The sequence below is a fragment of the Rhododendron vialii genome, chromosome 10a, assembly GCF_030253575.1.
Source record: "Rhododendron vialii isolate Sample 1 chromosome 10a, ASM3025357v1".
NCBI lineage: Eukaryota > Viridiplantae > Streptophyta > Magnoliopsida > Ericales > Ericaceae > Rhododendron > Rhododendron vialii.
In genome coordinates, this window is record NC_080566.1 from 26,918,466 (window position 1) to 26,932,321 (window position 13,856).

At 43.9% G+C, this 13,856-nt stretch overlaps 1 protein-coding gene and 1 non-coding gene across 2 annotated transcripts; both read right to left on the reverse strand.

Annotated features, from left to right (window-relative positions):
- Positions 1–4,383: 4,383 nt before the first annotated feature.
- On the reverse strand, positions 4,384–5,103 carry LOC131303067 (uncharacterized). The gene has a single exon (XM_058329855.1). It carries the CDS (start codon positions 5,101–5,103, stop codon positions 4,384–4,386), a length of 720 nt encoding a protein of 239 aa, XP_058185838.1.
- A 3,632-nt stretch (positions 5,104–8,735) lies between these two features.
- Positions 8,736–8,843, reverse strand: LOC131305806 (small nucleolar RNA snoR100). Its single transcript, XR_009193364.1, has one exon. It is a non-coding gene; the product is annotated as a small nucleolar RNA snoR100 (small nucleolar RNA).
- Positions 8,844–13,856: the final 5,013 nt, after the last annotated feature.

Sequence of the window (13,856 nt, forward strand, 5' to 3'; positions counted from 1 at the left end):
GAGGATACAACAATTGACGCTGCCGACTCTACCACCGTACCAGCCCCTGCAGATGCTCCTTCAACAAGTTAAATTGAGCCTAGTTTAGCTCGGATGGTTTTCCCATGTTTGTTTTGTTTGTTTTTTGCATATGGTTGGCACCGAACAATTGGAACTTTGCCAAACCATGGGATGTAATTAAAACAGATCGCCATGCCTTTATGAAAGAAGAAAACTTGCAAATCTCTTTATGCAAATCTCTTTATGAAGTTTTCTTGTTCGGATTAGATTCATTGTATAGCCAATTATAAGAATATGCAAAGTTTATGAAGTCTTCTTGTTTGGATTAGTTTCATTGTGTAGCCAAGTATAAGCCCCCTGTCTTAGTGGATGGTCGTAAGATAAAAATGAGAATTCAGTAAGGCAAACAAATGGATACACAATAAATTCATCAGTCGTTAATACGGAAAGTGCGAGTGGTCCATCCGAGGGAAAAGACTTGGCTGCGAGAAGTTCACCCGAGTATACTTTGTATTACTGGCCTGGAGAATTTGTTCCGAACAAACAAACAATCGTGGGCTACGAGAATTTCGCCTGAACGCAATTACCAAAGGGTACGAGAATTTCGCCCGAACAAAAGATCCAAGGGCTACGAGAATTTAGCCCGAACGAGATTTTCGAGGGCTACGAGAATTTCGCCCGAACGAAAGAAATCCAAACCGAGCATATCTGTCACAGGGAGGAAGTATTTGCGCCCCGAGGGCATAAGCCCGATGCTAGATGTGATACCCCAGTTAAAAGTATAACAGAGAAACAACTGAATAAATAAACAAAGTTGCATTAGGTACATGACGCTCAAAGGCGTGACTTCCGAACAAAAATGCAAATAAATAAAAAAGAAATGAAAAATGGAGGATGCTAGTACTAGCCATGGAATTTCCTAAGTTTTTGTGCATTCCATGGATTAGCAATTGGCGTTCCAACCATCTCAGCAAGTTTGTAGACGCCATGTCCAATCTTTTCTACCATTCGGTAGGGTCCTTCATATGGATCCTTCAGCTTGGTTAGCTTGGATGCTTCGGTCACCATCCGAAGCACTAAGTCCCCAACGTTGAACGGATGAGCGCGGACATTTCGGTTGTAGCCCTTGGCTACTTCTTGCTGATACGCCGCATGCCGAAGGTTGGCATTATCACGTAGTTCCTCGACAAAGTCTAACTCGACCCCCACAAGAGCATTATTATCCACAGGGTTAAAATTTTCTGTTCGGGCTGTGGGGATCATAGTAGACAAGGGGAGGACAACTTCCATACCGTAGGCCATAGCAAATGGAGTACGGCCGGTAGACCGCCGAGGGGTGGTTCGGTAGGCCCATAAAACATGTGGAAGCTCTTCCACCCACTTGCTGAGTTTCCGGTCTAGACGGCGCTTCAGCCCCCGAGTGATTGTCATGTTAGATGCTTCGGCCTGTCCATTGCCTTGAGGATAAGCCACGAATGAATTATGGATCGTGACGTGGAGCTTTGCATAAAAAGCTTTGATGGCGGATGCGACAAACTGGGAGCCATTGTCAGAAAGGATGGCGTAAGGTACGCCGAACCGCGAGATGATGTGCTTCCAAATAAAACGTTCCACGTCGCCTGCAGTGGTCTTGACCAAGGGGGAAGCTTCAACCCACTTAGTGAACAAATCTGTGGCTGTGAGCATATACTCAAATTCACTAGGTGCCTTCGGCATCTTGCCAACTATGTCAAAAGCCCAAACCGTGAATGGCCATGGACTAGTGATCATTTTAAGGGGGAAGGCAGGCTGGTGGATGAGAGATGCTTGCTGCTGGCATCGAACACATCGCTTCACGTATTCTTCCGACTATTTAACCATCTTCGGCCACCAATAGCCCTGCGTCAGCGCACGCTGTGCAAGGGACCGTCCTCCTGAATACGCCCCACAGCTTCCCGAGTGGAGTTCTTCCAGAATGGTCGTCACGTGGTCTTCATGGACAACACGCAAATCTGGTCCAGTGAAAGTCCGTCGGTAAAGGTTGTCGTTTGGATCCAGGAAAAAATTGCCCGCTCGGCAACGGAGTTTGTGTGCTTCATGTTTGTTCGGTGGTAGCACCTGGTTCTTCAAATAATCAATCACTGGATCCAGTTGACTTGGACTGTGGGAGACCGCCATCACTCGTTCGTATGATTGGTCAAAGCTCGGTGTTGCGACTTTGTCAAAAACAATAGTGCGACTGCCCGAGGTCCGATAAACCGAAGCAAGACCTGCCAGGGCATCGGCGTGCGCATTGTGCTCCCGAGCGATCCATTCCACTTCCACTCGGCCAAATTTTTGAAGCAAGGCCAATACGTGGCTGACGTAAGCATTCATACGCTGGTCTTTGGCTTGATAATCGTCGTTTAAGTGACCCACAATAAGTTGAGAGTCACAAAAGATACGTACCGAGTCTGCATCTAGCCGAAGACCAAGTTGGAGGCCTGCAATCAGAGCTTCATATTCCGCTTCGTTGTTCGTCGCAGGATACCCAATCGAAACCACGCTTTCATGCACAGTCCCGCTTGGAGACACAAGGACGATGCCCGCTCCAGCCCCGTGAACATTGGAGGCTCCATCGACGTTCAGTCGCCAGGCGTCGCCAGAGAAGAGCCGCCATTGCCGCTTCGGTTTCTTATGTCCCAGGGTGTACCGAGCGCGGAGGGGCTCCGTGGGATGGCTACACGGTTCTTCCAGAACTTCTTCGTCCGGAATCCGAGCTTCTTCTGCAGCGGTAGCCAAAGCTTTTGCCTCATCTTGCAATCCAGGAGTGAGTTCAGCAAAGAAGTCGGCCAAGGCCTGACCCTTGATGGCGGTCCGAGGCTCAAACTGGATGTCAAAATTGGCCAAGTCTTGAGAAAATTTCAGGATCCGGCTTGACATATCCGTCTTCCGAAGGACAGCTTTGAGAGGAAACTCTGTGAGGACCGTAATCCTATGGGATTAAAAGTAAGGCAAGAGGCTCGTTTTGGCTGAAACAAGAGCCAATGCCAATTTCTCCATAGGCAGATACCTCGTCTGAGAGTCCGTCATCGTTTTACTGGAATAGAAGATTGGTTGATGCTCCATCCCCTCTTTCCGAACAAGCACCGCGCTCGTAGCGTGATCCGAAACAGCAAGGTAAAGATACAAATCTTCGTCGGGAAGGGGATTGACGAGCAAAGGAGCGTGGGACAAGTATTGCTTTAAGGATTGCAAAGCCTGCTCGCACTCTTCGGTCCATACAAATCTGCGTCGGCTTGTAGTTATTGCTCAGAAACACGGACGGCATAGATCGCCCGAACGTCGGATGAAACGGTTCAGGGCAGCCACCATTCCTGTAAGTCGTTGTACCTCTTTTATAGTAGTCGGAGCTCGGAGATTTTGCACGGCCTGGATCTGTGTGGGATCAGCTTCGATTCCTCGGCGGCTTACTATGTAACCAAGGAACTTCCCTGAGCTTACACCGAACGCACACTTTTCAGCATTGAGGCGCAACTTCTACCGTTTCAAAACAGCAAAGACCTCTCCCAGATCCCGAAGGTGGTCCCGAGCGAATGTGTTTTTGCAAACCAGATCATCGATATAAGCTTCTAGTATTCTGCCGAGCATTCCAAGGAACATCTTTGTAATGGAGCGTTGGAAGGTTGCACCAGCATTCTTCAGGCCGAACGGTACAACCTTGTAGCAGTAAATTCCCCGAGGAGAAATAAAGGCCGTCTTCTCCTGATCTTCCGGAGCCATAGCGATCTGATGATAGCCCCGATATGCATCCATAAAGCTTAACCGCTCGCATCCTGCTGTTGCGTCCACCATCTGTTCAATCCGAGGGAGGGGAAACCGATCCATTGGACAAGCGTCATTGAGGTTTGTGTAATCAACACAAACCCGTAGCTTCCCATTCTTCTTTGGCACAACCACTGGATTGGCAAGCCAGGTGGGATATAGGACTTCCCGAATGGCGCCCGCCTTTAAAAGCTGGTCCACCTCTGTCATCATGGCTTCGACGTGTGCGGCCGACGAGCGTCGGACTTTCTGCACCACCGGCCGTTTACTTGGATCGACATTCAATGCGTGCTCGGCAAAAGTGGGATCCATACCCGGCATTTCTTGCGGAGTCCAAGCAAATACTTCTATGTTTCGCATTAAGAAGTCAAACATCTCCTGCCGTTCGGCTACGCTCAAAGAACTCCCAATTAAAAAATATCTTCCTTCTCCCTCGGGGATTAAAAATCGTATAAACTCCTCGGAGGACCGTTGTTCGGCCGGCAAACCAACATCTTCGATTACTAGGACGGGAGTGGCTGCCACGCATTGTACTTCCATACAGCTCTGTTTGTTTGTTACAGTGCTGATGTAGCATTTCTTTGACAGGATTTGATCCCCTCAGAGGCTTTCCTGGCGACCATTCCATCCAATAAATTTTACCACCTGGTGAAAGGTAGAAGCAACTGCTTTCATCTCGTGCAGCCAGGTTCGGCCGAGTATTACGTTGTATGGGCTGGGAAAAGCGACCACCACAAACTCGATCTCAAGAACCCGTGATCCAGCCCGCACGGGGAGAGAGATTAAGCCGAGTGGCCAAACCGGGGCTCCAGTAAAACTGACGAGGGGAGTAGACGCCGTCCGAAGTTGAGTGGGAGATAATTCGAGGCTCAGGAATGTCGAATAGAACATTACGTCCGCCGAGCTTCCTTGATCTATCAATACCCGTTGAACAGTTGACTTATCAATAGCAACTGTAACAACGAGGGCGTCCGTATGAGGGAGTTGCACGCCTTTCAAGTCGTCGGATGAAAAAGTAATAGGGTTGCCGAAGCTCGGATCTTCCCATTTTCGCTTTCCTGAAATGCCAATGTTGCAAACGGGTAAAAAGGTGATGGCTTTGTCGATTTCTAAACGAAGCTCGGCTGCCCTTTTTTCGAAAACCAGTCCCTGTATAACGCTTACGAGGTTGCCGATAATCGGTGAAGGTGGTGGAAGTGGACTTCGCCGAACGTCAATCCACTGATTTAGATGCCCAGCTACTGCAAGCTCTTCTAGATACCGTTTAAAAGGTGGGCATTGCGTAGGGTAGTGGCCACGCTCCTTGTGATATGTACACATCCCCGCCCCGCTCCCGACGGTGCCTAAGAGTACCGTTGGCTAAACAAAAAATGGCAATTTACCGATGATGTTGATGAGGAGTTTGTAGATAGGTTCGGTGAATGCCGTATGCTCGGCCACATACTCGTCTGGCCGTGGCTTTCTTTTCGTTTGTTGCCACGATTGTGGCTGAGGGTGCTGCGGAGGTCGACCCTTGTTGATCGGCTTGTTGGTCGTTTGGCCTGAACTACCCTGGCCTCCTTGCCCCTGGCGAACGTTTGATACTTGCTTCTTCGGTCCAGTCGTTTTGCTAGGTTCTGGAGCCTTTGGTGTATGTCGCTCAGCCATGGCTTCTTCGTGAACGCAATCTTTCTCTATTATGGTCATGAGCTCTCCCATTGTTTTAGGCGGATTACGTGAGAGGTCACGGAACATTGCCGAGGCTGGATCCAACCCGTTCATAAAAGACTCAGCCGCGACTCCTTGATCACAGTCTGGGATAAGATTATAGACCTCCCAATACGCTCGGTATAAAGCCGTAGGGTTTCTCCAGCCGCTCTCCGCATGTTCACCAGCATAGATAATGTCTTCGTATGAATGTTGCTGGTTACAAAGCGTTTACTAAACTCCAACTCCAGCTCGTTGAAGCAAGTGATAGATTTGGGTTTCAACTGATTGTACCACAACATGATTGGCTCACTTAGAGTGAGGGGGAAGATCTTGCACATAAGGGCGTCAGAAAAGTTATGGAGGCTCATAGTCTGTCTAAATCGACAAACAAACGCGACTGCGTCCTCCTTCACCTCATAACGTTTCAGCTTCAGCATGACGAACCTGTCTGGTGGCCGCTCCTGTTGTATAGCATCCACGAAGGGGGAAGCCTTTGCCTTCCCGAGCTTCGAATTATCTTTTTGAACTGGGGTTTGTGGGACAATGGGGAGAGGAAGTTCAGCAAGCGGTTCAGGAGTCGTTTTACGTTCTCGTCGGCGGTGCCGGTGATGTTCGTCTTTTTCCTTCGGCAGCCGAATGGCTAAAGCCGAGGGCGCTCGCGCTTCTCCTCTCGGGCCTGCCAAATGAGCATGCCGAGGCTGAAGACCTGGGTCGACGGATTGATACATGGTTGGCAAGCCTGTAAATTGATCGTATAGGATAATCGTATTATCGTGCTCCGAACGGTTTCCTCGGCTATCTGTTCGGTGGTGGCTGCTTGAGTTAGCCGAGTGTCGCCCTTTATGGCGTTCGGAATTGTGTCTTGATCGTACCGAATATTCCCGGTTGCTACTGGTGTGTGTGCGCCAAGGTGGATCATTCAGATCCACGGGCCTCTTCCCATCTCTTAGACTCGGTTGCCGTTCAGAACGAAGTTTTGCTCATGCCGACGAGCCTCCCTTATTGGTTCCGGCTGTGGAGCCTGTAGCCGAAGATCGTGAACTCTCAGCACGAATAATGCTCGTCAACCGAGGTCGTGAAGCTCTTTGGTCAAGACGCTCGAAGACAGTTCGACGTTCGGAAACAACGAGCTCGGCCGTTGGGCTGGACGAGACATTCTGCTTCGTTTGTGGGGTCCCTTCGGCCGGCTTGGCTCGGCTAGATGCCCGTGAGTAGGCATTACGGTCATCCCTCCTTCCCGCTCCTCTAACCGTTGTTGAAGCAGGGCAATGACCGCCGCTTGACGCTTCTGTTCCACCAAGGCAACGTCTAATTCTATGGGTGGAAAAGAAAGCTGGCGAGCCACGTGGGGAACCGCCCTAGCCGCTTGATGGGGCTCAAGGCTGATAGACCCATAGCCCTCCAACCCAAGTGTGAAGTTCTCTGGACCCGGCGGTGAGAGGCATTGAGCCATTTGTTCCGTTCAAACGAGAGGAGCAAACAGAATTTGAACTGGGACCGAATCAGGCCCTCTAACTGGTGTTAAGAGCTTGAAGAACATGAAGAACACCACAAAGAACCTCTTCTCCCCAGCAGAGTCGCCAATTGTGGGGGTGGATTTCTTCGTGATCTTTCTTGTGTTGTGTTCTCTATCTGCTGGACCATGGGAGACGACGCTGAGCTTGGGGTACCTGCAGAACCGGAGGGGGATGTTCCTCCGGGAAGAAGCTCCGACGAACTAGTCAGTAAATGGAGAAAGAAGAAGAAGTTTAGTAAGAAAAAAACTAGTGATCGAAGAAGAAAGAGTGCTGTGGTTGAGAAGTCCAGATCCCCTTCTTAATGACTGTACTCTTCTATTTATAGGCGAAGGGATAGAGTGCTGAGCAAGTCAGCTCTACTTTCCACGTGTCGTGTAATGCTCGGATGGCGTCTTGCAGCAGGGCCATTTAATGAGCGCCGCTTCCCAGATCTTACAGAATCACATGGGTCGATGTCAGAAAGGTCACATCGCTCAGAGATGTCACTTCAAATATCAGAAAGGATAGCTTGCTTATCAAAAGATATTTCTGGAAGGTTCCATAAACGACTATACTCGATGGGGCTCACTTCTAATGATCGAAGAATCTCCGAGCACTTGGTGTTCTTTCCGAAGAACATTTGGGCCGAATGAGAGGACGTCCCCGAGAGTAAGATAATATCACCGAGCGAACTTAAATACATGTGCGTTCGGATGAGCGTACATCGTTCGGCGAAGCACCCGAGGATCCTTCTATCCTTCGGAAGAATAATGACACATCATGCCTAAGCTCATCTTTATGAATAGAGACAACTGGTCGATGGGTCAAATAGCGTGTGAATCTGTTCCTCCCATTGGACCTTGTGAACCCTATGAACCTTCGGATATTTCGGCCCCCTACACAAAGGGCTATGTAACAAAATGAAAGAAGACAAATCATCTTAATTAATTACTTCTTCCCACCAAATCACCGCCCCTTTGGCAACTTTACACTCATCATGTTTCCTTAACGTAACCTCACGCGCAACTGCGTTTGAGGTCCCCTCACGTACAGCCGTATTTGAGGTCCGTCACGTGTAGTCTTTTTCCCTTTCCTTTGTATAGCTGCGTTTGAGGTCTCCTCCCATATAGCCGTATTTGAGATCCGTCACGTGTAGCCTTTTTCCCTTTCCTTTCTGTGGCAATGCAAGAAACGGGGAATGGAACAAGTAAAAATGGGCAAGATTATAAGTATCTACAAAACTGAATATATGTGGTCTTTGTTTATTTTATACCGAGCTAAAGATCATCTCAGTTACATTGATGCAGAAAGATCACAATTACAATAACAAAAAGAAAATACAACAAAACAACAAAAACTTAAGTAAAAGTCACAAAAAATCAGCGCTGAAGTTGGACATATCGGACACACTCATGATCGAAGCTCATTTTTTGCCACATGTTAGAAGGACAATAATGCCAATACACAACCATACGAGGGATCCGATTTGGACCTCTCTTATCTTGCCATGTCGCCAGCTTCATCAACTCTACCCGGAAGAACTCCACTAAAACCATATCGATGATGGTTAGAGGTTGCTCCATATACACTGCCTACAACAACAACAACATAGCATAACCCATCTAGTCCCCAATCATTGAGGGTATGGGCGGGAAATGATTGGAGACAAACCTAACCTTTGGCAATATATGCACAAAGTGACTGCTCTCAGAATAACACTAAAACAGTGGGCCCCCTAAACCTCCAAGAACCAAGGAGCTACAAGGACATTTTGTTGTAAAACCATGCCCCCAGATCAAAGCCAAATGGCATCAGAGAGGGCAGGCCTAGAAACCCAAATCAATTTATGTGCATATTACCATGCTTCCTTCATTGATAGTCCAGAGCATCAGTATGCACAATTCTCCATATACACCGCCTAAATATTGAAAAACTGCCAATACTCATTTGATACATCATGTGAGAGACGAAAATATTAGGTAGCTCAGAATTTGTTGGTAGTGTTGCTCATGGTTTCAAGATGAGGTAGAGAGTTGGTTTGACCACCTTGCCCAGAGTTTATGGGAGGCCTTGGTGGCCTTCAGGACCTTGTAGCACACTTCCTTTCAAATCCATCATGCATTCATTCATCACTTTAAACTCTAAATGGACCATGTATACATCCATGGACCCACGTCCTATCCAGTTTAGCTTCGATTCAGTTCGGTCCAGTTTTGATTTTTGGAGGCCTATCCCGGACTTAAAACAATGATTGAAATTGTCCATTTTGTAAGAATACAAAACCAGTAATTATAAGTAATGATAATATAACAACATTTAGTTTTTATTCAAGTTTTCTAAAATCAAGAAGAAAAAGACAAAATATAATCAGCCCTTCAATTGAATATACAAATGTAACTCCATTTCTATTGAATCATTGATAAAAAAGTTGTAGACTTTTTAAGCTTCGAGCTCCAACCAACTCGATATTTGGCACTGGTTAGCCAATGCAACCTCTCAAAAAAACATTTGGCACTTCAGTTCATATACCATTTCGATCATGTAGCAAGAAAATTAATGCCATACAACCTGTCAAAAAAAGAAGAAGTAAACTACGGAAACCATGACATACTGATTTTTACGTGGTTCTCCCTAAATAGAGACCGCAATTCGATTCAAAATCAAACACTATAAAAATGCAATTCCACTTCTACTGAATCATTGCCCGTGCCTGAAGGCACGAATCAAAGAATTTGTTATTCAATATGATTTCGAATGACCTTAGCTAGGTTTGAGTGCAAACTATAATTGTGCCTAAAGACACATACCAATACAATTTTTTCACCACAAAAAACCAATTACTTGTTATGCTATTGACTAATGACTACATCGATTACTACTACAGACAAACTCATCTTTGTCCAAAAATAATGTGATTAATGTATGACCGACATAGTATAAAACAACAACCATTACAAAACCAAACTTAAACAAATCAAATAAAAAAACCCATGAAAAGCCAAATTCAATACTTACCATAGTCAAATCCAATTCAAACTTTTGGTACATTCATTGCATTCAAATTCAAACATGGAAAAAAAAAATAGAGTCAATCTCATACACAAATGTAACAAAAAGGGTACTCCACATAGGTCGTATTTAGAAAAAAGATCATAGTTTCAAAAGTTTGTCTTCATCACTTTTCAACTGTCTTGAAATTTTTTCTTCATCACCCTCCCAAAATTAACATACCTATTTCGTCCAAAGAGCAAAATTATATGAAAACTGAACATAATTACGTGAAAATCAAGTAGTAACTCAAATAAATCAATTAGGTAACTCAAGTAAGTTACCTTAGTCATCAATCTGGTCTTTTCATCCGAAAAGCAGAATTATATGAAACTGAACATAATTATGTGAAAGTTAAATAGTAACTCTTGTAAAAGTTAAGTAGTAACTCAAGTAAGTCACCTTAGTCTTCGATCTCGTCTTTTTGTTCTAACACTATCATGGTACGATCATTTCTTTTGTAGATATACATAACACATCTCGTTCCAGCAAAAACATCCACATTGATTTGGGGATTGAATAGTCTAGCAAGATATGCATTATAAGGGACCACATCCTTGTTATTAGCTGATTGACCTAAACCAAACCAAACGAAACCGAGCCTTACGTCCCAATCAATTGGGGTCGGCTACATGAATCCTTTTCCTCCATTGAACTCTGTCAAGGGCCACTTGTTCACACAGACCCATTATACTCATATCTTTGCGCACTACATCATCTAATGTCAATTTAGGTCTACCCTTCCCCGTAACATTGCTACCTAGAGCTATCCTATTCGCTCTCTTAACTACTGCATCTTCTAGTCTATGGTAGATATGCCCAAACCACCTTAGCCTATTTTCCCTTAACTTCTCCTCTATGAGTGCTACACCTACCATCTCACGAACTGTTTCATTTCTAATCTTGTCTCGTCTAGTCTTACCACACATCCACCTCAACATTCTCATTTTTGCTACACTCATTTTTCTCACATGTTGTTTCTTAATAGGCCAACATTCTGTCCCATAAAGCATCGCTGGTCTTATGGTAGTTCCATAGAATTTTCCCTTCAATTTTGTGAGTACCCTCTTGTCACATAGTACACCAATAGTACTTCTCCACTTGAGCCACCCCACTTGGATCCTATGGGTCACATCATCAGCAATCTCTCCATCTCTACTAATAATTGAGCCTAAATACCTAAAATGATCACTCTTTGGTATCTCCTGGTCTTGGATCATCACTCTTTTTTCATGCGCACTACTGGTACCACTAAACTTGCACACCATATACTCGGTTTTACTCCTACTTATCCGAAAACCCTTTGACTCTAATGCTTCTCTCCAAATTTCTAGTTTTGTGTTAACACCTATAGCGGTTTTATCTACGAGGACAATGTCATCTGCAAACATCATACACCATGGAATATCCTCTTGAAATTGTCTAGTCAATTCATCCATAACTAAGGCAAAGAGGTATGGGCTCAGGGCTGACCCTTGATGCAATCCTACGATGAAAGGAAATTCACTCGTTTCCCCTACTGGTGATCTAATGGTAGTGACGGCACCTTCATACATGTCTCTAATCACCTCGATATACCCTTTGGTCACTTCTTTTATCTCCAGAACCCACCATATGATGTCCCTAGGTACCCTATCATAAGCCTTTTCTAAGTCTATGAAAACGATATGGAGATCATTCTTCTTTGCTCTGTATTTTTCTACCAATCTCCTTAATAGGTAGATAGCTTCCATGGTTGATCTTCCTGGCATGAACCCAAACTGTTTCTCTGACACTATAGTCACCATCCTCAAGCGATGCTCAATAACTCTTTCCCACAACTTCATCGTACGACTCATTAATTTAATACCTCTATAGTTGTTACAGCTTTGAATATCCTCTTTATTCTTATAGATACGTACGAAGGTACTCCTTCTCCATTCGTCGGGCATCTTCCTAGTCATAATAATCTTGTTGAGCAACTTTGTCAATTAAGTCACCCCCAAGTCACCTAGACTTTTCCACACTTCAATAGGGATACCATCTGGTCCTAGGGCCTTACCCGGTTTGATCCTTTTCAAAGCTTTAACCACTTCGAACTTTTGTATTCTTTGATAAAACTCATATTCTATGTTCTCGCTAGGTACATACACTTCCTCCCCACCAAAGTCTCATTCATGTTTCTCGTTTAACAACTTATCGAAATATGACTTCCATCTATCCTTGATCGCCTCGTCTTTCACCAACACCACCGAATCAATACCTTTTATACACTTAACTTGAGAAACGTCTCTAGCTTTCCTTTCTCGTAGCTTAGCAAGTTTATAAATAATCTTTTCTCCATCTTTACTATCGAGTCTAGCATAGAAATTCTCATAGGCTTTCAACTTAGCATTCCTAACAGCTTTCTTAGCTTCCTTGCTAGCTTGCTTATAGCCCTGAAAGTTTTCCACATTCCGGTTCTTTTGCCACTTTTTAAAGCACTCCTTCTTTGCTTTTACCATGGTTTGAACCTCGTCATTCCACCACCATGTCTCCTTAGAATTTTGACCTTTTCCCTTCGACTCGCCAAGAACTTCTTTCGATATTCTTTTAATACCGTCAGCTATCGTATTCCACATATTGTCACTATCGCCTTCCACTCCCCACCATACTTCTTGAGACATTCTTTCCTTGAATACCTCTAGTTTCTCCCCTCTTAGGCCCCACCATTTAGTCTGTGGGCATCTAGTTTCCTTTCTCCTTCTATTATTCCCCTTGACCCCTCACACCTAAAGAGTATAACAATATTTAACCTTTATACCAAAAAATAACAATGAAAGAATGCACGTAAAAAAGTATACATAATTATGGATTAAATATGAAATTGAGTAAGTTGTTCTTACAGTTTTCACGAAGTCCCTGTTGAGCTACATAAGAAAATAAAGAATTCAATGAAAGACATATGATAACTGCGATATATGATAACCTGCAGATCAACTCACATGGTCATAGATGGTTTGATTGTGCATAATTAAACGTCTGATGGGGTTATTTGAAATTTAAAACGGATCAAAATTTAATTGAGTCTTTCAATGACTTTGTTAGATTGTTAACAAAGAATTAAGTATGAATTTAATAAAAATAATGGGAGAGGAACAAAAGCAGCCTATAAATAATGTTGAGAATATGATATCACCTAGAGTGCAATTGTTTCTTCTTCAGCATTTTGTTTTCTTTTACTTGTGAAGCATGTGGTTTCCTTTCCCTTACTAATTTCCTTTCTCTTTGCATTGGACTTAATACAAATTACGAGATTAAGTAAATAACAATATTTGGAAGAGAATTGAAAAATAAAAGAATTTTTCCTTGAAAAAACATAGCCTTTGTACAAAAAACTGAAAAAATCAAAGAAATCAAAGAAGAATCGATATTGTTGATCTTACAGTTTTCTTCAATTCAGGATCGAGCTGCATAAGAAAATGAAGAATTAAATGAATTGCATTTGAAACAAATACTTCGATAACCTATGACCATGGTATAAAATGAAACGGATTGACTCACATGTCCATAGATGATCAGTTTTTGCATGTCTAAAAGTCTTAAGAAGTTATTTGAAACAAATCAACACAAAGTTTATAAAAACATAGGCATGAAATAAGTGACTAAGAAAAGACAGTTTTGTTTTTTGGAAGAGAGAAAAGAAGGCCCGAGTCCAAAATTAGGTGATGACTTTTCAAATTATTTATGCTATAAATCCTTTTTTATTATTTCAACACATTTCCTCGACATTGAAATTTGAGAATAATGCATTGGGAAAGTGTATCATTCTATGTTTTAAACTCATGTTACTGAGAAGAACGAAGGTTTCTCTAATTAGTT

What these genes read in the sequence shown, in the direction of transcription:
- LOC131303067 (XM_058329855.1), bottom strand. Translation starts at nt 5,103, where the DNA reads ATGTGTACATATCACAAGGAGCGTGGCCACTACCCTACGCAATGCCCA.